General features: G+C 49.3%; 1 protein-coding gene across 10 annotated transcripts in view; it reads left to right on the top strand.

The window, feature by feature from the left end:
- LOC138373292 (uncharacterized) overlaps positions 1-27,094 on the top strand; it is a 294,206-nt gene that overhangs the window by 183,128 nt on the left and 83,984 nt on the right. The window contains exons 5-6 of one of the 10 annotated variants that reach the window (XM_069339432.1): positions 12-110; positions 20,347-20,880. The exons of 6 other annotated variants lie outside the window; for them this stretch is intronic. In XM_069339432.1, the coding sequence (XP_069195533.1) occupies positions 12-110; positions 20,347-20,362 (115 nt within the window). In that variant the 3' untranslated portion in view covers positions 20,363-20,880. Of the gene's footprint in view, positions 1-11; positions 111-2,576; positions 3,026-20,346; positions 20,881-27,094 lie in introns of those variants that run through there. 3 more of the 10 variants (XM_069339430.1, XM_069339429.1, XM_069339431.1) reach the window with 3 other exon arrangements.

Below are 27,094 nucleotides of genomic sequence, written 5' to 3'. Positions count from 1 at the left end.
TTTATTCGCAGCAACTGCCGTCGCACGGGGTGGCGGGGCCGACAGACCCCCATCGCTCCAACGCTCAGCGCCCATAATTTGCTCAACTTCCCAGCTCCATCGCAGCTAAAGTAAGTCGCATACAATATTTTTTGTTTAGTTTCCCCGTGATCAGACTCTGCATTTTAACAATATAAGAAGAGAAAAAAAATATTTGGAAAGAATTTATTTCTTGTGCACCAGGGTGTTATTTGGAGACAGAGCAGTTCAGTGGTTAACTACTTTGAAATTGAAATTGAAATTGAAATAAGTTTATTGAGGTAAAATACACACAAAGGGATGAGGTAGCTCAAGCTATTCTCACCCCATTCAGTACAACGTGTTAATATATACATAGACACACATCACAAATAAACATATTGCCAAACATTCTGAGAGGTAAACATATACATTTCCTCCTTCACAAGTAGTATGGTATCAGACGTACACACAATTACTTTTATGACCTAGGTATACTGTATAGACAATTTGCAAGACACCTGCAGATAATTCAACAAAATATTACAATCTTGGTGCAAAATTTTTATATCTCTCAAGAATATCATCAACCTTTCCGTTGTGACACATCCAGGCTATTTGTTCAGGAACAGTCCTTATCTCAGTGTTTCTATATACATTAATCAATGGACAATCAAGAATATAATGGGCAAGGGTGTGAGACCTTAACATACCACATAGTTTACACTTCGTGTCATTACCATGAACATCTATCCCATATTCCCAGTAATATTTGTACCCAAGCCTGAGCCGCATGTACACAGAGTCACTCCAAGCATTTCTCCTTTTACCATAAGTGAAATGGGTGTTTTGACTCACATACATGTAGTGTTGCATGGTTTGACTTCTCTCATACATTATCTCTCTCCTCTCCACTCCCGCCTGTGCCTGAATATTTCTGATTTTGCTTCTTATTTGTCTCATTGTGAATTCACATTCAATGTCAACTTGTGGTTTTGATGTGGCACGTTTGGCCAAGTCATCCGCCACCTCGTTGAGCACTATTCCAACATGAGACGGAATCCACATGAATTTCACACTATAACCTTTCAGCTGTATCTCAGTTATTCTTCTCTTACAGTCCTCCACTATAGACATGAAGACTGGGTTTCGACTGTTTAAGGACTCCAGTGCTCGTCGGCTATCGACAAATACAAAAACATTTTTGTCGTCATGACGTACTTCCTCCAAACACGCCAGAATGGCCTGCAGTTCAGCTTGTGTGGATGATATATAATTACTAAGCCGGAGTTCAATTATCCTGTCCACAGTCCCAAACTCCGTATAATCCCTTATTAGGACACCACACCCTGCCCTGCCATCTTCCGCCACCGACCCGTCGCAATATACATGTAAACTGTTGCCTCTTGGTAACCGAGATATCATGCTTCCATACAAACACCGTAATTGTCCCGGTTCATGATGAATCTTTTTCACCTTGAGGGGTACAATTTCGACGTCTATTTTCTGTACTTTCCAGGTGGTTAACTACTAAATTTTGTTTTCTCCCACACATGCACCCCCCTAGGAAGCAGCCTGTAACAGCTAACTCCCAGATACCTATTTACTGTTAGGTAACAAGGGTCATCCCCTTTTGTACAAAGAATCTGCTAAAGCTTTTAGGGCTAATCTTTGACACTCGTTTGTCTTTGTCGCCCCATATTTTTTACGTCCGAGTTGAATGCTCTAAGGCCCTTAACTAACTTTAGGTCATGTCCCATACTTCTTGGGGAGCTAATCGACACTGCTCCTCTCTTTACATTCCTCTCTCGTTCTGTCTAAACTCGATTATGGCCCTGTTTACTCGTCTGCTTCTCCTTCTACCCTTCACCATCTGGACACACTGCATCATACTGGGTTACGGCTCAGCTCTGGTACCTTTCCTTCGACACCTACCCTAAGCCTGTATGTTGAAACTGGCGTCCTGTTTCTACAGGATCGCCATGATCGCTACTGTCTTCTCCACCTTGCACGGTCCTTACAGCACCCTCACTCTTGCTTATGTCATGCCTTGATCTTTACTCATCCTGTGGTTCCTGTTCCCCTTCACCACCTATCTCTTTCTGTATGGTTGTCTCTCTTACAAAATGCTCTTTCAGTTTGTGTTACCAATATTTCCCCTCGTGTCATTCCGTCTTTGCCCCTATGGAGGGGTCCCCGTTCCTAAATTCTGTAAGCCTTGACCCACATGACTAAAACTTTTACCCCTCCTACAGTTCTAAATCACCTTTTCCTTGAACACTTTTCTTCACACTTCCACTCTATTTCCGTCTTCACCAATGGGTCTTAAGTCTGCAGACGGTGTAGGCTACTCTGTTGTTTTTCCTGACTGCACCTTTGTGTCTCCTGCCTCCGGAGACTAGTATCTTCATGGCAGAACTTTATGCTATTCTCTATGCTCTTCTTCAACTCTTTTCTCGCTGTCATTCCTCCTCTGTGTTTGTAGTTGACACTTGCAGTGCCCTCATGGCTCTAGAATCCTTTAATCCAGTCCATCCTTTGGTAGTTGAAATTCAACATTGGCTGTTTCTTATCTCCAGTAGATTTAAGACAGTGGAATTTCGCTGGATTCCCACCCATATTGGTGTGTTCTTAAATGAGCGTGCGGACACTGCCGCTAAGGAAGCTATCCACACCTGTCCCATCTCCCGTAAGCCGCTAAGGAAGCTATCCACACCTGTCCCATCTCCCGTAAAGGTATTCCTTATTATGACTTTTACCCAGTTATTCATTTCCCCATTCTTGCCCGTTGTCAGGGTTGTTGGTCTTCTGTTACTGGTAACAAACTGCGTGCTCTTAAGAGTAGTGTGTTCCCGTGGCCTTCGTCCTACCACCGTAACCGGTGGTGGGAAACGGCTCTGGTGAGGTTGTATATTGGTCATACACGTTTAACTTACGGGCACTTAATGGAGCGCTGCCCTGCTTCTTATTGTCCAAACCGTTGTCTCTACATGTCCTGACTTCCAGGACTTACGTGTCTTGCTTCCCGACCATCCCTCACTGTCAATTGTCCCTCGATAAAATTCTTGGTAAATTCAATACCTTTGATATTGTTCGCCGTATGCGTTTTTGTTCTTGTATTGGCGACGTTAGTGATATTTAGCGCACTATGATTATCCCACACATTTGATGGTTTGATAATTACTGTACTGTACAGTACTTTGGTTTGGAATGTATCAAATAAAGTTGTTTCATGTATTCAAATGTGTGAGAAAATCCACTGGGGCTGTGAGATGAAGCGAACCTGTAACAAAGGCATTGCCAGTTGCATACTCTACCACCACTGATGGTAAAAGTCTTACAACTGGATATCTTGTGTGACGGGTTATGGTATCACAGCTATACTGAACCAAGATGGTATGGCTCTCCCTCACATAAATGAAAGAAATGCTGCTATTGGCCTTGCAGTGTCATCCTGGCTGACAGACTGTCCTGTCTTTGCCTTGGAAACTTGGCACTCCTCCTGCCGTTCCTGCACGCTTGAGTGTCGGGAGGCTTCAACGGTGCTTCAGGTTTTCCTGGGGGGCGACCTTAAGCACCTCAATGAGTGCTTGTTTGCTCCTGCCCTTCCCTGGGATGTTGGTGTCGTTCAGCTCCATGTGCAGGTTCCCTCACTTTCGGCGGTGCAGGTGGCGGAGAACTTGCGCGCTTGGGGCCTTTTGGTTGCGGCCTTGCACTTCTTTTCCCTCCTGGAGCTGTCTTCTGACTGTCTCATGGAGGATGTGGGGGCGCTTGGGGCTGTTCTTGGGTCTGGTGCCTTGGCCTCGGCGGCTCGCTCGTCAGCTGCCTTGCTGAAGCTTTTTGCGGCGATCTTGCGGGATGCGGTGGCTTTATTTTATGCCTCCTGGCTCACGTGTTGGCAGACGGTGCTTGCCTTCTCTGTGGAATCTGCTTGGGCCTTGGTTCTTAGGATGTCTTCCCCCTTTTGCCCTCTCTTGTTTGAGGCTTCAGCTGTTGCTCAGTATATTCAGGCTGCTTCGGCTTCTTGCCGTCCTATGTCGGACTTGCTGGTTTTCCAGGGGTCCCTTGGTGGGCCTTTCCAGAAGGGTCGTGCCAAGGCTCAGGGTTCCTCTCGTCGTGGTAGGCCACTGGTGTCAGGTTTGGGTTCGGCTCCTCCTTCTGACCCGTTTTCGTCTGGATGGCGCGGTGTTCGCTCTTTTCAAGGGTCTGGGTCTCGTAAGGGGCGCCGGCCCTTTTGCGGTTCGCCCCATTGACAGGGCGATGGGGCGGGGGAAGCTTGTGCTGTTCGCTTACGCCTGGTCCCACGATTTGTAGGCGTTTCGGGTCATTTCGCACGGCCTCTGGTGGCGTTGGGTGGCCCCTCCCCCCTGCGGGGGGTTCTGGACTGGCGGGGCAGGCTTCTTTTCCTGTGCTCTGTCAGGTCATCTTGGAGTGGGTTTGCTTGGGCGTGGTCGAGACGACGACGTCCTTCAGATGGGTTTCCTCGTCTGTTTCCAGTCCCGAAACAGGACTGCGTGGACCTGCGGTTCATTCTGGACTTGTCCCAAATGATACGGTTGTTCTCTCTGATTTGGTTGTATCAGAGAGAATTCCAGGAAGTAGCCTAAATGAACAGGCACATGCAAATGACCTGCTACAGATGTGCGACAGGTTTGCCTTAAACCAGCAAATAGTAGAACCATCTAGGAAGGAGAACATGCTGGCCCTCATTTTCACTAATAATGATGAATTGATCCGGAACATAATGACATAATGATTACAAATACCTGTTACTCAGATCACAACTTAATTGAAGTTCTGACTAGCATGGGGAATAAACCTTCAAAACCAGTCCAGATTCCCGATGGAGGAGATTTCAGCAAATTCAACTTCAATAATAAACAGATAAACTTGGAACAAATAAAACAGGACTTCACAGAAATAAGCTGGGAAGAACAGCTAGAAAATGCAAACCTGAACCAGTACCTGAAAAAAATAAGCTCAGTAGCACTAGAAATATGTTCAAACCGCATACCCCTAAGAAAAAAGAGGAAGAGATGCAGATTGGAACAGGAATGTCGTTCCCTCTATAGGCGAAGAAAACGAATTGTGGAACAACTTGAGAGTTGCACCCTATCTCAAGAATGGCGAAGAAGGTTAGGTAGAGAAATAGAAACAAATAAACTAAAGCTACAAGAATCATACAAAACCCAGGAGAGGCAAAGAGAGCAAAAGGCCATCAGTGAAATAGAGAGAAATCCAAAATATTTCTTCTCCTATGTAAAAATAAAAACTACATCTAGTATCGGGCCCCTGCGAAAGGGAGATGGAACTTTCACTGATGACAACAAAGAAATGAGCGAAATACTGAGGAATCAGTACGACTCTGTTTTCAGCGAGCCACTGAACACACTGAAGAGTGATAACCCAAATGAATTTTTCATGGATATGATACCAACATCAAATCATAAATCAGATGTCCCTATCCCCACTGGATTTTGAAGAAGCCATAGACAGTATGCCTATGCACTCTGCACCAGGTCCTGACTCTTGGAACTCTACAGTATATTCATCAAGAACTGTAAAAAACTGCTATTGCAGTCCCTTCACATTCTTTGGAGACAAAGCCTAGATACTGGCATTATCCCTGACATTAAAAACAGCAGAGATAGCATCGCTCCATAAAGGAGGAAATAAGGCAGAGGCAAAAAATTACAGACCGATAGCACTAACATCGCACATCATAAAAATCTTTGAGAGAGTGCTAAGAAGTAAGATCACAAAATACACGGAATCACAGCATCTCCATAACCCCGGACAACATGGTTTCAGAACAGGGCGCTCTTGCCTGTCACAGTTGCTGGACCACTATAACATGGCATTAGATGCCATGGAAGACAAACAAAACGCTGATGTAATTTACACAGATTTTACAAAAGCCTTTGACAAATATGACCATGGTGTTATTGCACATAAAATGCGTTCAAAAGGAATTACCGGAAAAATAGGCAGATGGATCTACAATTTCCTGACTAATAGAACCCAATGTGTAATAGTCAACAAAATAAAATCTGGACCATCAATCGTAAAGAGCTCAGTCCCCCAGGGTACTGTGCTTGCTCCAGTACTTTTTCTCATCCTCATATCAGACATAGACAAGGACACAATCTATAGTACTGTATCATCCTTTGCAGATGACACTAGGATTTTTATGAGAGTATTTTTACATAGAGGACATGGCAAACCTCCAATCAGATGTAAATCAGGTCTTTCTATGGGCTACAGAAAATAACATGGTGTTTAACGAAGATAAATTTCAGCTCATGCGCTATGGAAAAATGAAAATATAAAAACGGAAACCACATACAAAACTCAGTCAAATCATAACATTGAACGGAAAGGCAATGTAAAGGATTTGGGTGTACTGATGTCGGAAGACCTTATATTTAAAGAACCCAATAAAGTAGCGGTCACAACTGCAAGAAAAATGACAGGTTGGATAACAAGAACCTTTCACCCTAGAGTTGCTATACCGATGATGATACTTTTCAAGACGCTAGTGCTCTCTAGAGTGGAATACTGCTGCACAATGACAGCCCCTTTCAAAGCTGGAGAAATTGCTGACCTGGAGAGCGTGCAGAGATCCTTTACTACTAGAATCCACTCAGTAAAACATTAAACTATTGGGACCGACTAAAGAGCCTAAACCTGCATTCTCTTGAGCGCAGGCAGGAGAGATACATAATAATTTACACTTGTAAAATAGTAGAGGGGCTGGTCCCAAACCTGCACACTATAATAACAGCACATGAGACCAGAAGGCATGGCTGGATGTGCAGAATACCCCATTGAAGAGCAGAGGTGCAACAGGTACTCAGAGAGAACTCTATCAACATCAGAGGCCCGAGACTGTTCAACACGCTTCCGCTACACATAAGGGGCATAACTGGCCGACCTCTCACAGTGTTCAAGAGAGAACTTGACAAACATCTCCAAAGGATACCTGATCAACCAGGCTGTGACTCATACGTCAGGCTGCGAGCAGCCGCGTCCAACAGCCTGGTTGACCAGTCCAGCAACGAGGAGGCCTGGTCGACGACCAGGCCACGGGGTCGCTGAGCCCCAGAATCACCTCAAGGTAACCTCAAGGTAGGTCCCGTCTGAACCCCTGGATTCATTGGCCTCTCCTTTCGGATGACCACGCTGTCTCAGATTCGGCTCCTGTTGGAGCTGGGCGCTTGGATAGTGTCCCTGGACCTCCAGGACGCTTATTGGCACGTCCCAATTAATCCTGGTTTCAGGGACTGTCTCGGTTTTGTTGTGGGGCTTCGTGCTTACCGCTTTCGTTGTCTTCCATTTGGGTTGAACCTGGCACCTCGTATTTTCACGCACCTCACACGGGTCGTGGTGACCCGTCTGCGTCTGTTAGGTATTCGGGTGTTGGCCTACCTCGACAACTGGCTGGTTTGGGCTCCCAACCAGTCCGTTTCTCTGCTAGCAGGAGATCTGGTTCTTTCTCTGCTCACCGGATTCGGGTTCTTGGTGAACTGGAGGAAGTCCCAGCTGGTTCCCTCCCAGGTACGGACCTGGCTGGGCCTTGTGTGGGACTCTCGGACCGCTTCCTTGTCTCTTCCTCCGAAATCTCCTGCGGCTGTGGTTCCACTTGTGTCTGTTTCTGGCGGGGGGGGGGGGGGGGGGGTCCCGGGTTACCTGCCAATTGCTCGAGGGGTTTGTGCGAGAGCCTGAACTTCAAGATGCTGGTCTATCCATTGGGTCGGGTTTGGCTTCGTCGGCTGTTCTGGTTCCTTCGGGGACATCCTTTCTGCCTCTCACGATCACTGGGTTTGAACCCCGGGGGCTTTGCGTCGGTTGCTGCGTCATCGGCTTCCTCTTCGGGTTTTTCGTGGTTCAGTGCCTTGGCACCTACCCGAGCCCTCGCTCGATGTGTTCATGGACGCATCGTCTCTCGGCTGGGGCTTTGTGACCAGTGCTCACCAGGCCGGTCAGGGTCAGTGGGGTCCGTCCTTCTGTCAAGCCCACAGCGCTGTGCAGGAGTTCGCGGCGGTGTGGTTTGCTCTTCTGAGGATTCGAGTCACCCGCGAGTCGATGATCCGGCTCCATTTGGACTGCTCCCTGGTGGTTCATTGTCTGAAACAGGGGTGTTCAATGCGGTCCTTGGTTCTTTGGCGCTGGTCGCTTCGGGTGACTCGTTTGCTGAGTTCTCGGGGTTTGGCTCTCCTGGCAGTTCACGTGTGGGGAGTGTCCAACGTCTTGGCCGACGGCCTGTCTCGTTTCGTTCCCCTCTCCACGGAATGGTCAGTCTACGCCGACTCCTTCCGTTTAGCTTTGCCAGACGTTCGGACACCCCGAGGTGGACCTCTTCGCGTCGGCATGGTCGCGGCGCCTTCCCCTGTGTGTGGCGCCCTTTCCCGACTGCGAGGCCGTCGGGGTCAACGCCTTTCGGCAGGACTGGTCAAAGTGGGGTCATTGTACTTCGCTTTCTGTTAGGGTGGTGTTGTCCTTTCTCTCTTGGTTGTTCCAGGACCGTCTTCTTATGCCTAACACTGTCGCTTTGTATTGTGGGACGCTGGCGGAGCTACTTCAGCTTGCTTTCGGTATTGATATCACGTCTGTGCCATTTTGCAAGCTGTCTTGGGCGTTGTTTCACCTCCGGCCTGCTCATGCGCCGCCAGAGCCGTCCTGGTCATTGGACAGAGTGCTCTCTTTTCTTTCTTCTCCTCGTTTTGTTGTGGCCCCTTCGGTTCTGGATTGTTTTTCAAAGGCTCTTTTTCCTGTTGGCATTGGCCTCTGGGGGTCGGGTGGGTGAGCTTCATGCTCTCCTCCAGCGCAGAGGTTTCTGCTCCTTCGCTTCGGGGTGATCGGTTTGTTCGTCTGCAGCTGGAGGCCAGGTTCTTTTCTGGCGAAGAATGAGACTGCTGCTTTCCGGAGGGGCCCCTGGGTTGTTGATGCTTGGTTGGTTCGGCCAGGGGATGCATCATGTTTTGTGTCCGGTTGCGATTCTCCTCTGTTATTTGCGCGCCACGGCTTCTGTGTCCATGGATGCGCTTTGAGTTGGTCCGGTTTCCCTTCTTCCCAATTCGAGAGTGCGGGTCTCTCAGGTCGTCCGCAGGGTTATTAAGGCTAGCCAACCTGCGGTCTATCCCCGTGCCTATGACATCCATAAGTTCGCGGCTCTTGCTGCCGTCTTTGACAATATGATCTGGGCTGACATTCGGGAGCGGGGATTTTGGTGGTTGAACATCTTCCTGGCTGCTTGTTACCTTGTAAACGTTCTTGGGCCAGGTCGGGCCTGTGTCGCTTTAGGTTGGCAGATGCAACCAATTGTCTTGACTTTGGATTGAGGAGTGAGCAGCAACCGCCTCCTGGTTAAGTCCCTATTCTTTTCCTCTGTGGGTAGTTAGCTCCAGGAAGCCATAGGGGCTCCCTCCAGAAAACCAACATTGAATGTAATGAAATGCCATTTTCTGGGTGAGACCTGGAGGCTCCCCGGCATTCCTCCCTCCCTTCGGTCGGCGGTTTTTCGCGTGTTTCTGGGGGGAGCCCCGTCGGCTCCCCGGAGCTTTACCGGCTGATATGCTAATGTCAGACTTTGGCATCAGTCATGTGTATGGAGTTCTAGGGCCTACCGGGGACCACGAGCCAGAACCTGGCCCCCTCAGAGAGGCAAGGGGAGCAATGGCCTATAGAAACCCCCGTGTGGTTGGAAGCATTCTATGTCTGCCATCGACCGGGTCAAGCATCCAGAAAGGTAAGCATTCCAAAACAAACCCCTATTCTGGTGAAAATTGCTACCTAAGCCGAACTAGTGAATAGAACTCTTCAACAGAAAACAAGGAAACTAGTATGACGTCATACGTCACCGCGCCGCTGTCTGCGCAGCTCCCCCCTCCCCGGGAGGGGGAAGGGGGAGCCCCAGACCTCCCACGCCGGCTATCCACCCATCAGTTCTTCGGCTGATGCTATAGGCAATGGTTATGTGCTCCGGCTCCAGTGGTTGTTTCAGCACTGTACCTAGAGTGTGGTGTCAGTTTTCTAGGTGGTGCGTGAGCCGGGTGTGATTCTTCAGTACTCGGGCTGCATGCGCCTAGGGTTCCCTTCCCTAGGTGCCCTGTAAGTACTGCCCTTGGGGCTTGGGGCCACCTTCCACAAGTTCCTTGGGTCCTGCCCTGCTTGGCCGTTTACTGCTTGGTTTTCGGCCGCTCTTTGTGTGCTCGGGTGTTCTGTCTCCCTTGTTCGCCTTAGAGTACGGGGCAGTGTTTGCACTGGTGGGGCGCGGGGTACTGTGCAGCTTGTCTTTACCAATCATAGCGGCCGGCTCTGTTCCGCTTGGGTACGCTGTCCTCTTGCGGGGTTTTCTTTTTCTTTTGTTTATATACCTGGTGGGGGGGTCTGCCTTCGTTCTTGCCCCTTGTGTCCCTTGTGTTCTGAGTATTTCTGGTGGTACCCCCCTGCTAGGTCCCCGTGAGTGTACACGTCCCGGGGGTTCAGCTCTTAGAAAGTTGTTTGGTAGCTTGGGTGCCGGTTAGCAGTACCCTGCCTGGGATTACCTGAGCGCGAGTCCTCTTAAAGTAAACGCTCGGGACCCTGGGAAACCCCTGGGGGCGCGCGGGTCCGATGGATGTGACCCCAGAGCCCCCCCCTCGCTTCCAGCGAGTTTGAGGGTTGCTCTCACCTTTTGTCTCTGGGTGTCTCTGTTTTGCCTCCGTCTGCTGCCTGTGGGGTCGGTGACACCTTCGACCCGGTGTCCTGCGAGTTTGGTTGCTCGTTGTGGCTCGGTTACCCAGTTGTGCTAACAAAGCGGGTGCGGGCAGCAGGGGCGTTGCACTTGAGCCTTGGTGGTGGCAACGTTCTCGTGGTTTCCTCCCCGGGAGCCCCGGGACTGCCCCGTTGTAGTTCGTTTTGGGACTTGGGGGTGTTGGTTGCTTCGGTTCCATCCACGCCCCCTTGTCTTTCCCCTGGTTCACCCTTCCTGCCTGCATCCAGTTCCTTACCGTCTGTAGGTTCAGGGCGGGGTGTTTGGTGGTGTTGAGACTCGGGCAGTCTCGGGGAATTCCCCTTCCGGGGTAGTGACGGGGGCATTTGGGCCTGTTCCTCCAGCCGTGTTGTATGAGTCTGCCAGTGGGCTCCCTTCCTTAGTGTTTTCACGGCTGCCTCGGTTTTCTGGTACGGCCGGGGCTTTGGGGGAACGGCTCGGCCCCGGGGCCTGTCGTGTAGGTTCCCGGGGCTGGGGAGGGGCTGACTTGGGGGGGCCTTGGCCCCGTTAGACCCCGTGGGGTTTTTTATCCCCCTCTAGGCGGGGCTTGTGGTTACGCGGAGTGGGGTCTTTCCTCCCCACTCGCCGTACGTGCTGTTGGACGTCGGCCCCTCCCCGGGCTCGGTTCCTTGGCCTTTGAGTCGGTTGGTTCCGTCCTGTGGGTGGTTGTTTCCTCCCCCGCTTTTTGGGACGGTGTTTTTGTCATGTTTCCCCGTTCGATGGGGTTCTGCGTGACTTCTGATCTCGGGTGCGCCTGCGCCTTCGTGTGCCTTCGGGACTAGTGTTTGCTTCTGTGTTCTCGAGGGTACGGGAAGGTTTTTCGCTACTTCCCGCATTATTGGAACGTCTGTCGGCTCCTAGTTCTTGTCGCCCTGTTGGGCTACTTGTCGCCCTGTTGGGCTACTTGTCGCCCTGTTGGGCTACTTGTCGCCCTGTTGGGCTACTTGTCGCCCTGTTGGGCTACTTGTCGCCCGGTTGGGCTACTTGTCGCCCGGTTGGGCTACTTGTCGCCCGGTTGGGTTCCTTTTTTTTTGGGCTCTTTGCTTCTTTGGCCGGTTTTATTGTTCCTGCTTCCTCTTTTGGCTCCTTTTCTCGTGCAATAGTCCTGGCTGGCGCCTTCCCGCAGGGAGGGTGTGCGGTTCGGCCAGCGTGTTATGCGCATGCGCCGTGGAGTTTGTTTTGGTCTGGGCGGTGTTTCAGTGCTGGGGTTTTTGCGCCCTTTTTTGCAACAGTGCTTCGCCTCTCGTTCTTCTCCCTGGCTGCGGTATGTGCCCCTTCGCGCCGGGGGTGTCCTGGTTCCCAGTTGTGGGAGGACACCGCGGTTTTCCCTGTCATGGGTGTGGACCGCCTCCTTCGCCTCTCCCTGTTCTCCTGCGGGTCCGGCAGGGTCCGGCTCTGGCGTCTTCACCTGGCGGTGCTCCCAAGTTCTTCTGGGCACGGTTGAGTCGTGTCACGTTCGAGCCTCCATTCGCCAGGTGAGTTTCTGCGGTCTGGCGTCTTTTGGCCGGGCGCTGGATGCGGCGGTGTTTATATACCTGTCTTTATTTAGGTATATTTTTGTACGACTGAGACCGTTCGCACACCTGTGACTGTCCCTTTATCACCCCTTCCTGTCCCCCTCATGTGCATGTCCAACCCATGCTGGAGTCATTCAGGGGACCCTCCTTTTTTAATGTTGTGAGGTGTGGGGGTTGTAGGGTTGGTTCTGTACTCACCTGGTGAGGCTCCTGGCTGTGCTTGCAGGATTTGAGCTCTGGCTCTTGGGTCCCGCCTATCTGGTAGAACTTGCGGGATAGTACCAGTGGAGTGCAGTGGTGCTATTGGCACTTTTGGGGAACACTGTATTACCATCAGTGGTCTGTGCTTGTTACACGACCTACTTGCGAGCATAAGCCTTCTTGCTGGTTCGTCCGTGGACTTCCAGGGCGCACTGGCCTGTTTTCGTGTGGCAGTTCCGGCCTGTCCTGGTTGTGGGGGTATGTGGGCCGGTGGACTGCTCCTAGCAGCTGCCTGGTGGGCCATCCTCTGGCCGGTCTGGCCTGACCTTGGGCCGGGCTTGAGGTGTAAAAGAGCTCCCAGTACCTCATCCAGCAGGTATCGAGCGGGGTTTCTCCGCCGTCGGTCGCCTGGTGCAGGTTTCTGGGCCTGCAGGGTTTTGTCGTGTCTCCGTTGGCCCTGTCTGGGGTCTGCCTGCTCCGTTCTCTGCCTTTGCAGAGGGGAGTTGCTATTTACATGTTGCATGTTGCAGTGGTGCCTGTTGCTGCTGCTGCACGTGTGCATTGGTACCGTGTTTCACGGTGGCGTGTTCTTGTTCCTGTATCCGGTTGTGGAGTAGCACTTTGCTGCCGTTTTTGTGCCTGGGGATTGCGTGGGGTTTTTGTCCCTGCCTGATTGGCCACCCCTGGTTGTTCTGGTTAATTTTTTTTTGTGCTTCAGCTCTTTCTTCCTGCCTCCTCTGCAGCAGGGATGTCCTGCGTGTGTTCTTAGGCGTTGGTCAGCCTGTGTCCTGTGATGTGCTTCTTTGTCTCGGTCTGTTGCAGTTGTTCGTACCCCTTGGTTCGGGTCCTGTTCTGGCGGCGACCCTTCCGCCTTCTTTGGTTTTCCTAGCTTGCCCTGCCGGTTGTTTTTTTTTTTTTTTGGGGGGGGGGGGTTCTTGCGATGTCTCGCGTCGGACCTGTCGTTTCTGAACTCCTGGCGGGCTTGCATGCTTCGGGGAGTTTTTCTGTTCGGCAGACGTTCCATCTCCTTGTGCCGCCTGGGTTTCGGTGGTCGCGCCCGAGATCTTCTCGCGGCTCCGCCTTTTTCCTGGGCTCGGGGGGGCCTTGTCGGGGCTGCTTATGTTCTGCCTCGTGGTCTCGCCTCCGGTTGGTGGTCGGGTGGCTTCGTGGTAGGTGTCCCACCTGCGTGCTTCTCTTGGCGGCAGTATGGGGTATTTTGGCGGTCCTTCCTTTTCCTGTCCCTTCTTAGGTGGTTCCTCTTGTTAGCTTGGTTTACTCTCGGCTTGGTCTTCTAGTGGGGGTTGGGGGCCGTCGTCTTGCCACATACTGTCGCCTCTTTTCGTGCGGCGCAGGCGGAGCCGCTTCAGCTTGCTTTCGGTCTTGGTGTTGCTTCTGCACCGTTAGTCAGCTGTCTTGTGCGTCATTTCACCTCCGGCCTGTTCGTGCGCCGCTTGCACCATCCTGGTCTCTGGTCAGCGTGCTCTGTCTTCTCCTCGGTTGGTAGTGCCCCTTCGGTTCCGGTGTGTTTTTTCGTCGGCTCTTTCCTTTGGGCCTTTGCCTCTGGGGGTCGGTTCGCTGAGTTTTCTTGCTCCTTCGGTTTTAGCGTTTTGGTTGTTTGATGGCAGCAGTCTCCATCTTTTTCTGGCGCGGGGTGGGGCTGCTGCATTCTGGAGGGGTCCAGGGTTTGTTGGTGCTTCGTTGGTCAGGCCGGGGGTGTGTCGTTTTTGCGTTCAGTGGCGGCCCTCCGCTGTTGTTTGCGTGCCACGGCGTTTGGGTCCGGAGCGCGTTTTGCGTTGATCCGGTTCTGTTCTTCCCTGTTCGCGGGTGATGGTGTCCCGGGTGGTCAGCCGTGTTCTTGCGGCTAAGCTGCCTGTGTTCTTCCCTCATGCCTGTGGTGTTCGTGGCTTCGCTGCTCTCGCTGCCGTCTGGGCGACGTGGCTTTGCAGTCTTTCGGGCATGGATTTTTGGTGTTCGTGCAGGGGCCTTGCTGCTCGTGGTTCTCGTGTTGTTCCCGGGATTTTCGGGGCTGTGGCGCCTTGGGTTGGCGTTTGCTGCCGGTTGTCTCGCCTCCTTGGGGGGTGCGTGGTGTCCGCCTCCCGGTTTTGTCCCTTTGACCTTCCTCTGTGGGTAGTTAGCTCCGGGGAGCCGACGGGGCTCCCCCCAGAAAACCAGCGTTGAATGTAATGAAACGCCATTTTCTGGGTGAGACCCGGAGGCTCCCCGGCAACCCTCCCTCCCTCCGGTCGGCGTTTTTCGCGTGTTTTGACATCCAGCCTCAGAACTGATGGGTGGATAGCCGGCGTGGGAGGTCTGGGGCTCCCCCTTCCCCCTCCCGGGGAGGGGGGAGCTGCGCAGACAGCGGCGCGGTGACGTATGACGTCATACTAGTTTCCTTGTTTTCTGTTGAAGAGTTCTATTCACTAGTTCGGCTTAGGTAGCAATTTTCACCAGAATAGGGGTTTGTTTTGGAATGCTTACCTTTCTGGATGCTTGACCCGGTCGATGGCAGACATAGAATGCTTCCAACCACACGGGGGTTTCTATAGGCCATTGCTCCCCTTGCCTCTCTGAGGGGGCCAGGTTCTGGCTCGTGGTCCCCGGTAGGCCCTAGAACTCCATACACATGACTGATGCCAAAGTCTGACATTAGCATATCAGCCGGTAAAGCTCCGGGAAGCCTCCGGGTCTCACCCAGAAAATGGCGTTTCATTACATTCAACGCTGGTTTTTTGACATCCAGCTTCAGAACTGGGGTGTGGATAGCCGGCGCAGTAGGTCTGGGGCTGCCCCTTCCCCCTCCCGGGAAGGGGGGAAGGGCTGAGCAGACAGCGGTGCGACGGCGGATGACGTCATACTAGTTTGCTTGTTTTTGTTTGGGGAGTTCTATCCACTCGTTCGGGTTTTGGTTGCAATTTTCACCAGAATAGGGGTTTGTTTTGGGACGCCTACCTTTCTGGGTGCCTAACCCGGATGATGGCAGACATAGAATGCTTCCAATTACACAGGGATTTCTATAGGCCATTGCTCCCCTTGCCTCTCTAGAGGAGGCCAGGTTCTGGTCGTGGTCCCCGGTAGGTCCATAAGAACTCCATACATATGACTGATGCCAAAGTCTGACATTAGCATTTCAGCCTAGTAAGCTCCAGGGAGCCTCCAGGACTTACCCAGAAAATGGCGTTTCATTACATTCAGTGCTGGTTTTTTGACCGATTCTCACTATTTTGACATATTGTATGCTCAGCTGTCTGTTCTATAATCCCTTCAGAATGGATTTTTCATAAACTTTATACATTTGGAGTTACTGTATAATTTTTTTAGATCTAAATTTGCCGCATATTTCAAATTCCCTATTGACAATTTTTTTTTACAGTAAACTGTGCTGGAAACCTATATTTTAATTTGATAAATATGAAGATCATATTCTATTTTGAGAGAATAATGACATTAAATGAACAATTGGTGATAGTTCATATTTTTTATTCTGAATTGAAAATCTGAAGTTTTCAATATTCAATTTTAAAAATAATTTTGATTCTCTTGTTTTTCAAGTTACGCTGTGATCATTTAGACAAAGTTGGAGCATTTACCTAGTTGATTATGCAAGAAAATTGGAAGGTGTTTGTGCAAGTTTTAAAAACTTATGTTAAATTATTTTCTCATAATCATGTATGTATGTATTGCACGGTCTAAGGGTTAACCCTTCTCTCTCTAGGAGTTCTCACTGCCATCCCCGCCATGGCCACTCTTGCCCGATCCCTCCCCATGCTAATTCGTACCACATCTTGTTTGGTCCTGCTACATGGACTAAATACTTTGATCTTCACCATCTGGATTCTTCTACTCCTGACGATTTCTCCCTCCATAGGCACCTTGTTGATTCGGTAGATGCCTCTGTTACTTTTAACACCACCTGTCTTGATATGTGTGTTGTTGCTGCTCGTTCTCAGGATGCAGCTACCCGCTTAGCCGCATTGTCCTGCATTGGGGAGACCCTGTTCGGGTCTCCAAGAATGCTCAGTTAAATGGCAGTGTTGGCACTGTTCTTCTGCACCATGTTGCAACTGGTGTTAGGGACCTCAAGGACTGCCACAAGGATATTAAGCATATCCTTGAAGCCCAAGAGCATTGTCCTCCAGGTGGACACGTTCACTCAGTCCCCCTCGTGGACGTCGCCGTCAGCCCTTTCGGATTGTAAAAATTACCTTTGATAGTAGGACCCTTCCGCCCTCTATTATTCTTGCTGGTGCCAGATGCTCCATTCAGGAGTACATTCCCTCTCCTTGGCTTTGTAATAGGTGCTGGAAGTTTGGGTATAGTGCCCTCAGATGCTCCAGTACTGTGTGTCTATGCCCCATGTGTGGGGACGAAGGTCACTCGTAAGTCAGAGTGCTCTTCTCCCCAGGCTCGCTGCCTCAATTGGGGTGAGGCTCACCCTACCTTCTCATGCGCATGTATACATTACAAACTTGAGGCAGCCATCCTCAACTTGAAACACAGAGATTGTTTGTCTTTTCCTGGGGCGAGGCGCCAAATTCGCTGTCTCACCTCTTTTGCTGGCGTGTCTTATGCTCGCATGTTGCACTCTTCCTCTCCTCGTCCTTCCCACCTTCCTCAGTCTCACAACCGTTTCCAGGCCTTAGACCCAGATATGCCCACCACCTCCTCCCTTGTTCCTTTACATTCTGTTCCGAAGGGTCCCCTCCTGGTTCTCCGTCTGGAGTTTCCCTTCTTCCTACCCAGTCTGCCATGTCTCCTGTGTCTTCTTTCTCATCTTCTTTCGCATCTTCAAAGATGCATGAAGCATGTACCTGTGAGGAGGGGCAGAAAGAGGACCACTCTAGAAAGAGAACGCAGACGACTGTACAGGAGAAGGAAAAAATAACGGAAATGCTTCGGCAGACCCAACTATCACAAGCAAGGAAAACAAGCCTAAGCAGGGAGATCGAAGAAATAGAACAAACGTTAAAGCGATCATATGAGTCTAAGGAAATGGAATTGGAACAGAAAGCTATACAAGAGATAAGGAAAAATCCGAAATATTTTTTCACATACGCAAAATCCAAATCCAAAACCTCGACCAGTATTGGACCGTTAATTACAAATGAAGGTACATACACAGAGGACAACAAAGAGATTAGTGAAATTCTAAGAAGCCAGTATGAGGCTATGTTTAGCACACCAATAAACAACATGAAAGTTGATGACCCAGACAGCTTCTTTATGAATGACATTCAAGCTGCAGATAATATAACGGATATTACCACAAACTCGGAAGACTTTGAAAGAGAAATTGACAATATGCCTATGCACTCAGCTCCTGGGCCTGACTCATGGAATTCAATATTCATAAAGAAATGTAAAGTACCAGTAGCGAGAGCACTCAGCGTAATATGGAGAAAGAGCCTGGATACAGGGGAGATACCAGCAGCACTTAAATCTGCAGATATAGCTCCGTTGCACAAGGGGGGGGAGTAAAGCCTTGGCAAAAAATTATAGGCCAGTTGCACTAACATCACACATAATAAAAGCGTTTGAAAGAGTGATTAGGAATCAAATTTCTAGTTTTATGGAAAACAGTGAATTGCACAATCCAGGACAACATGGATTTAGAGCGGGAAGATCCTGTCTGTCACAGTTACTCAACCACTATGACAAAATCACAGAAGCCCTAGAAGAAAAGCAAAATGCAGATGTTGTATACACAGACTTTGCAAAGGCGTTCGACAAATGTGACCATGGGGTGATAGCTCACAAAATGAGGTCAATGGGAATAATTGGAAAAGTAGGGCGCTGGATACTCAATTTCCTGTCGAACAGAACACAAAGAGTAACAGTCAATCAGATAAAATCGAGTCCAAGTGATGTTAAAAGCTCTGTACCTCAAGGTACAGTCCTTGCACCACTACTGTTCCTTATTCTCATATCTGATATAGACAAAAATACACGTCACAGCTTCGTGTCATCCTTTGCAGATGACACAAAAATCAGCATGAAAATTACCTCTGCTGAAGACATTGAAAAACTACAAGCAGATGTCAACAAAGTTTTCGATTGGGCAGCAGAAAATAACATGATGTTTAACAGTGATAAATTTCAGGTACAGTACTCAGGTACGGCAAAAATGAAGATCTGAAACATAATACAGGATACAAAACACAATCGAATCTGCCCATAGTAGAAAAAGAGCATGTCAAGGATTTGGGAATAATGATGTCCGACGATCTAACATTTAGGGAGCATAACCAAGCAAATATCGCTTCAGCCAGAAAAATGATCGGATGGATTACGAGAACTTTCAAATCCAGGGATCCCATCACAATGGTTGTACTCTTCAAGTCACTTGTGTTGTCTCGTCTCTAGTACTGCTCAGTACTCACTTCCCCCTTCAGAGCAGGAGAGATTGCTGAAATAGAGGGAATACAGAGAACATATACGGCACGCATAGACGAAATAAAACACCTAAATTATTGGGATCGTCTCAAAGCTCTCCAAATGTACTCTCTAGAAAGGAGACGAGAGAGATATCAAATAATATACACATGGAAAATACTGGAGGGTCAGGTCCCAAATCTACACAGTAAAATAACAATGTACTGGAGTGAACGATATGGAAGAAAATGCAAGATTGAACCAGTGAAGAGCAGAGGTGCCATAGGCACAATCAGAAAACACTGTATAAACATCAGAGGTCCGCGGCTATTCAACGTCCTCCCAGCGACTATAAGAAATATTGCTGGAACAACTGTGGACATCTTCAAGAGGAAACTGGACGGTTTTCTAAGAGAAGTTCCGGATCAGCCGGGCTGTGGTGGGTACGTGGGCCTGCGGGCCGCTCCAAGCAACAGCCTGGTGGACCAGACTCTCACAAGTCGAGCCTGGCCTCGGGCCAGGCTCAGGGAGTAGAAGAACTCCCAGAACCCCATCAACCAGGTATCAACCAGGTATCCCTCCGATCCTCCTTCCCACCCTTCTACCCCGTCTCTTGGCTCGCCACGCCGCCTGTCTGTACAGGCTGTTGTCCATCCTCCCAGCAATCTTCGTGTTGTTTGCTCTCGTTCTTCTTCTCCTGTTGAGACGCTCGAGTCTGTCGCCCAGTACATTGTTGCTGGAACACCTGTCTCTCTGGGTCAGAAACATAAGCCTGGCTCCTCTCCTTCCTCCTCTCCAGCATGTAAGAAGGCGTTGCTTTCTTCCTCGCCCCCACCTCTGACTCTATCGCTCTGTCCCCTCCCGTCTCGGTGGTTGGGCCCCCCTGTTCCTGCTATGGAGGTTTCTTTGGCCCTCGCTTTCCTCTCGGTTGCTGCTCTTGCTGCGGTACACTCCCTGGTTTCTGCCCCTCCTCCTCCTGCTGTCCTTGACCGTCCCTCTCGGTTGTCTTCTCCTCCTCTGGACCCCGTCCGTCTGCCTCTGGTCTGTCCTCCCGCTCCTTTCCCTCCATCCTTACTCAGTTTACCCATGCTCCCTAACCCTGACTTTTCTGACCCTGATCCTGATCTTTTTAACATGGTGTGTTACTTTTAACCTTTGTTTCTTCATTGTTCTCTGTTGCTGTCCTTTCTCTTTTTGTCGATGTCTATTCTTCAATGGAATATTCGTGGATATTACACCAATTTCCATGAACTCCAACTTCTGATTTCACAGTTTTCGCCCCTTTGTGTCTGTCTCCAGGAGCCGATGATTGGTGCTCATCTTGGTCGCTTTCTTGGCTATTCTTTTCTCCCCCCCACCTACCCTGGCTTTTGCTGGGACCTATAACTCTACTGCTCTCTTGATTCATTCTGATATTCCCTCTGTCCCCCTTTTTTTTCCATCACCTGTCCAATGTTCTGCTGCCCGTGTCTTTGTGACTATATGGTATACGGTTTGTTCCATTTACAGGCATACCTCAGTTTAAGAGTTTAATTGGTTCCTGGAGACGCCTCGTATTCCGAAAACTCGCATTCCGAAGCTAATTTCCCCATAAGAAATAAAGGGAAATGAATTAATCCGTTCCTGACTACCCCAAAAACCCCACATCAAACTAAATTTTTATACCTAATTCATCTAAATAAACCTACAAAACTATGTTCAAGTTATTACTTACCTTGCTGTTGAATGCTGTAGGCGTATGGAAGATGGTGAGGAGGTGGGAGGAAGAGAGGAGTTACTGTTTAGAAGGGGAGTCCCCTTCCATTATCACATCAGGCAGTGAGGACTTCACTGGTATGCACACTCTGCCACATTTTGCCTGCATACCACTAGGACTTGCTTGTTTTACTAAGAATTTGTCTAATGACACTTGTTTTTCCCTACATTTTAACACTTGTCTGTAGTAAGACATCACATTATCATTTAAAAGGTCAATGCAACGGCCTGCTACAGCTTTATCTGGGTGAGTTTTTTCAACAAAACTTTGCAGTTCTTCCAATACTTCACACATTTTCTTAATCAAGAAGGGACATCCTCTACTGCCTCTACTCACAGCTATTTTCTTAGGTTGAACCTTACCAATGGCTTTCTTGAGACCCATGGCAAGATATATAATGACAACTTTTATGCTCAAATGGCCAAAAAACCGATAAAAAACTGTAAATCCTTGTGAAGAATTCAGGTGGGATAGTCACTGGACACGAGACACTGGTAAACTGAGGCGCGATCGCCATGCCACCATGCGCCAGTCGGCCTGTACATGTATCAACAAACTCGCGTCCCGAGGTAACCCTCGCCTTCCGAGACATTTTTGGAGTAAATCCTGCTCGTCTTCCGAAAAACTCGCATACAGGGACACCCGCATTCCGAGGTTGGTTGATACCTGGTTGATGGGGTTCTGGGAGTTCTTCTACTCCCCAAGCCCGGCCCGAGGCCAGGCTCGACTTGTGAGAGTTTGGTCCACCAGGCTGTTGCTTGGAGCGGCCCGCAGGCCCACATACCCACCACAGCCCGGTTGGTCCGGCACTCCTTGGAGGAATAAATCTAGTTTCCTCTTGAAAATGTCCACGGTTGTTCCGGCAATATTTCTTATGCTTGCTGGGAGGACGTTGAAGAACCGCGGACCTCTGATGTTTATACAGTGTTCTCTGATTGTGCCTATGGCACCTCTGCTCTTCATTGGTTCTATTCTACATTTTCTTCCATGTCGTTCACTCCAGTACGTTGTTATTTTACTGTGTAGATTTGGTACTTGGCCCTCCAGTATCTTCCAGGTGTATATTATTTGATATCTCTCTCGTCTTCTTTCTAGTGAGTACATTTGGAGGGCTTTGAGACGATCCCAATAATTTAGGTGCTTTATTGCGTCTATGCGTGCCGTATATGTTCTCTGTATTCCCTCTATTTCAGGTACCACTGTATCTCCCCCCAAAGTGTCCCGCTCTCTCTTCCCGATCTTAAGTACCTACTGGACTCCTTGCCAGAGCCTGTGCTCCTGCTGGGTGTTTTCAATTGTCGACATACCCTTTGGGGTGGTGTTCTGACAAACACCCGAGGTCGCCTTCTCGAACCATTCATTCTCTCTTTTTCCCCCTGTCTCTTCTGAATTCTGGTGAGCCCACTCATTTGGACTCGGACTCGTACTCTTTCCTGTCTTGATCTTTCTCTCTTCTCGTCGTCTCTTTACTTAGATTTCACGTGGCGGGTTCTTGGTAACCTCCATAGCAGTGACCATTTCCGCATCCTTGTTACCCTTTTCTCTTTTCCCCCTCCCTTCTTCTTCCCTAGGTGGCAGTTTGCCAAGGCAGACTGGGACCTATTTACCCTCCGTGCTACTCTCTCCGACCTCTCCATTCTGTCTCTCCCTTGCGCTCTCCTCCTTTTTCATGACACCATCTTCGACGCTGCCCTCCACTCTATTCCTTGCTCTACCTCTCGGGGCACGCGGAAGTGCATTCCCTGGTAATTACCTAAGTGTAGTTACAGGATGAGAGCTACGCTCGTGGTGTCCCGTCTTCCCAGCACTCTTTGTCATATAACGCTTTGAAACTACTGACGGTCTTGGCCTCCACCACCTTCTCACTTAACTTGTTCCAACCGTCAACCACTCTATTTGCGAAGGTGAATTTTCTTATATTTCTTCGGCATCTGTGTTTAGCTAGTTTAAATCTATGACCTCTTGTTCTTGAAGTGCCAGGTCTCAGGAAATCTCCCTGTCGATTTTATCAATTCCTGTTACTATTTTGTATGTAGTGATCATATCACCTCTTTTTCTTCTGTCTTCTAGTTTTGGCATGTTTAATGCTTCTAACCTCTCCTCGTAGCTCTTGCCCTTCAGTTCTGGGAGCCACTTAGCAGCATGTCTTTGCACCTTTTCCAGTTTGTTGATGTGCTTCTTAAGATATTGGTGGAATATGGACTGTGCTCAGGCTGGGCGCTGTAAGCGTGCAGCCTGGAAGAAATGCCACCACCGGCAGACGGCCAATTCTTTTCTTTTGTTTTGGAAGGCAAGTGCGGTGGCCCGTAGGACCATCCGTACAGCTAAACGTGAGTGTTGGAAGTCTTATGTTTCCTCCATTACGTCCGATACTCCTCTGCCACAGATCTGGAAACAAATCCGCAAGAATGTGGGTAAGTTCGTTCCCGATGTCTCGCCGTTCCTTCACCTCCGTGGTACTCTTGTGGCGGACCCGATGCAGGTCACGGCCAAACTGGGTTCCCACTTTTCGTCTATTAGCTCTGGTTCTCATCTTCCTCCATCTTTCCTTCTTCATAAGCCTGTTCTTGAATCTCATCCTTTAGATTTCCACACCCATCTCAGACTTCCCTATAATGATCCCTTCTCTCTCTCTGAACTTCAGTCTGCTCTGGCCGTCTGCGGTTGTATGGCAGCGGGCTCCAATGGCATTCGTTATGAGATGCTTCGCCATCTTCCTCCATGCACGTCTCGGTATTTACTGAGTCTATATAATCAGGTCTGGGAGTTGTCGTCAGTCCCTGAGGACTGGCTCGATGCCGTTGTCCTCCCTGTTTGGAAACCAGGATCTCTTGGGACATCCCCTCAGGACTTCCGCCCTATTGCACTCACAAGTTGTGTCTGCAAACTCTTTGAACGAATGGTTATGATGTGGTTCATAGAACCATGTCTGATGTGGTTCTTAGAACACTATCACCACCTCTCCCCTTCTCAATTTGGTTTTCGCAACCTGCTTGACACCTGCTTGATGGGGGTTCTGGGAGTTCTTCTACTCCCCAAGCCCGGCCCAAGGCCAGGCTCGACTTGTGAAAGTTTGGTCCACCAGGCTGTTTGGAGCGGCCCACAGGCCCACATACCCACCACAGCCCGGTTGATCCAGAACTTCTCTTAGAAAACAGTCCATTTTTCTCTTGAAGATGTCCACGGTTGTTTCGGCAATATTTCTTATAGTCGCTGGGAGGACGTTGAACAACCGTGGACCTCTGATGTTTATACAGTGTTCTCTGATTGTGCCTATGGCACCTCTGCTCTTCACTGGTTCAATCCTGCATTTTCTTCCATATCGTTCACTCTAGTATGTTGTTATTTTACTGTGTTGATTTGGGACCTGGCCCTCCAGTATTTTCCATGTGTATATTATTTGGTATCTCTCTCATCTCATTTCTAGTGAGTACATTTGGAGAGCTTTGAGACGATCCAAATAATTTAGGTGCTTTATCGCGTCTATGCGTGCCGTATATGTTCTCTGTATTCCCTCTATTTCAACAATCTCTCCTGCTCTGAAGGGGGAAGTGAGTACTGAGCAGTACTCGAGATGGGACAACACAAGTGACTTGAAGAGTACCACCATCATGATGGGATCCCTGGATTTGAAAGTTCTCGTAATCCATCCTGTCATTTTTCTGGCTGACGCAATATTTGCTTGGTTATGCTCCCTAAATGTTAGATCGTCGGACATCATTATTCCCAAATCCTTGACATGCTGTTTACCTATTATGGGCAGATTCGATTGTGTTTTGTACCCTGTACAGTATTATGTTTCAGATCCTCATTTTTGCCGTACCTGAGTACCTGGAATTTATCGCTGTTAAACATTGTTATTTGTGAGATGAGGGTGAGGCTTGGTGCCACTCTCTCTGCCTCTTTTTGGCAATGCAAAAGTGTACCCCAAGGTATTGTCCTGAGCACTACTCTTTCTGTGGGGAGCCCCTACGGCTCCCTGGAGCTTATCGGGCTAATGCATGTTATATTAGACCGGCACATTAGCTAAGGAGTTCAGACCTACCAGGGACCAGCGCCAGAACCTGGCCCCTTCAGAGAGGTTTCAGGGAGCAATGGCCCTGGAAACCCCCTTTGTGGCTGGGGTTTTCCTTATCTGCCATTGACTGGGGTTAGGCACCCAGAAAGGTAGGCATAACAAAACAAACCCCACATGGTAAAAAACTAAAACTAAAACAAATAAAAACAAAAGAAAACCCCCGCAAAAGTACACCGTCTCCAGAGGCAACAGGAACCGGCCGCCGCTTAGGTGGCAAGCTGTGCAACACCTTGATGCCCTAACCCGCACAATACCAATCCCTACCCAGGGCCAAACAAGGGCCCCAAACCCCAGCTGGCCCCAAGGGCGAGGCAAATGCCGAGCAGCAAGAACCTCTACGGGAACGGTTCCCGAACGCCCCAGGGAAAACAACCCTGTTACGTAAGGGCAGTACTCACAGGGCGCTTAGGGAAGTCAGCCACTAAGCACATGCAGTCCTGGCACTGATGAGGCACTCCTGGCCACCGCACAACACAACACATGGCAGTGAACGCCACACAAGGCAAACACCGCCTAGGAAACTGAGGCCAGAGAAGCGTCTATCCCGGTTGACATTAGCTTACGAACTGAAGCTTGGCAGCCAGCGCGGTAGGTCTGGAGCTCCCCACCTCCTCCTCTCGGGGCGGGGAGGGCTGCGCGGACGATCGGCGCGGCAGTAAAGTGTGATGTTTGCTTGTTTCCTTGTGATTGTAGAGAGTTTCTACCTCTCTGTTCGGTTTTTTGTTTTAGTTTTTTACCATGTGGGGTTTGTTTTGTTATGCCTACCTTTCTGGGTGCCTAACCCCGGTCGATGGCAGATAAGGAAAACCCCAACCACAAAGGGGGTTTCCAGGGCCATTGCTCCCTGAAACCTTTCTGAAGGGGCCAGGTTCTGGTACTGGTCCCTGGTAGGTCTGAACTCCTTAGCTAATGTCCCGGTCTAATATAACATACATTAGCCCGATAAGCTCCAGGGAGGCTCCGAGGCTCATCCAGAAAAAGGCGTTTCATTACATTCAACGCTGGTTTTTTTCTGGTTGTCCTCAATGGTTTTCTTTCTTCCTTTCCTTCTAGGGTCTTCTCTGCTCTCTATGTCGACGATCTTACCCTTTGCTGTTGAGGCGATGATTCGCTTCTCCTTCAACGGCGGCTTCAACTTGTGATTGATGCCGTGTCATCTTGGGCCACTGATCATGGCTTCACGTTCTCTATGTCTAAGACTTGTGCTATGGCTTTTACTCGGAAGCATGTCGTTCTTCCCCCCTCTTTGTCGCTTTATGGTCATCCCCTTGTGTACAAGGATTCTGCTAAGCTTTTGGGGTTAATTTTTGACACTCGTTTGTCTTGGTCGGCCCATATCTCTTACCTCCGAGTTGAATGCTCTATGACCCTTAGAGCATTCAGTTTTGTCCCATACTTCTTGGGGAGCAGATCGGCACATGCTCCACTCTTCACATTCTTCTCTAGTCCTGTCTAAACTTGATTATGGTTGCCCTGCTAACTTGTCTGCTTCTCCTTCTACTTCTCACCATCTTGATGCTTTGCACCATACTGGGTTGCGTCTCAGCTCTGGTGCCTTTCGTTCGACTCCCGCCTTCAGCTTATATGTTGACACTGGCTTCCTATCTCTCCAAGACCGCCGTGATCACTACTGTCTTTGTTACCTTGCGCGGTCCTTACAACATCCTCAATCTTGCCTCTGTCGTGCTTTGACTTTTACCCCTCCTATAGTTCCTGTTCCTCTTCACCACCTCCCTATTTCTGTCGAGGTGTCTCCCTTGCATGATTCTCTTTTGGTTCGTATTGCCAATATTTCTCCTCATCTTATACCGTCCTTCTTCCTGTGGAAGGTCCCCCTTCCAAAATTTTGTACATCCCTGACCCACATCACTAAAGCTTTTACTCCTCCTACAGTTCTGAAATGCCTTTTCCTTGAACACTTTTTCTTTACACTCCCACTCCATTTCCATCTTCACTGATGGGTCTAAGTCTGCAGACGGGTTAGGCTACTCTGTTGTTTTTCATAACCACACTTATATGTGTCACCTACCTTCGGAGACTAGCGTCTTTACTGCAGAACTTTATGCTATTCTCTATGCCCTTCGTCTCCTGCTTTCTCATTGTCAATCTTCCTTTGTGGTTGTAGTTGACTCTCGTAGTGCCCTCATGGTTCTGGAGTACTTTAATCCAGTCCATCCGGTGGTCGTCGAGATTCAACATTGGCTGTTTCTTATCTCTAGTAAATTTAAGTCAGTAGAGATTTGCTGGGTTCCCAGCCATATTGGGGTGTCTTTAAATGAGCGTGCGGATGCTGCCGTTAAGGAGGCTGTCCGCTCTTGTCCCATCTCCCGTAAAAGTATTCTTTATTCCAACTATTACCCAGTTATTCATTCCTCCATCTTGCCCATTAGCAGGGTTGTCGGTCTTCTGCTGCTGGTAACAAA

This window comes from Procambarus clarkii, chromosome 41 (genome assembly GCF_040958095.1).
Source record: "Procambarus clarkii isolate CNS0578487 chromosome 41, FALCON_Pclarkii_2.0, whole genome shotgun sequence".
Taxonomy (NCBI): Eukaryota; Metazoa; Arthropoda; class Malacostraca; order Decapoda; family Cambaridae; genus Procambarus; species Procambarus clarkii.
Note: the sequence above shows the minus strand (reverse complement) of the source record. Positions and strands in the feature narration are given on the sequence as shown.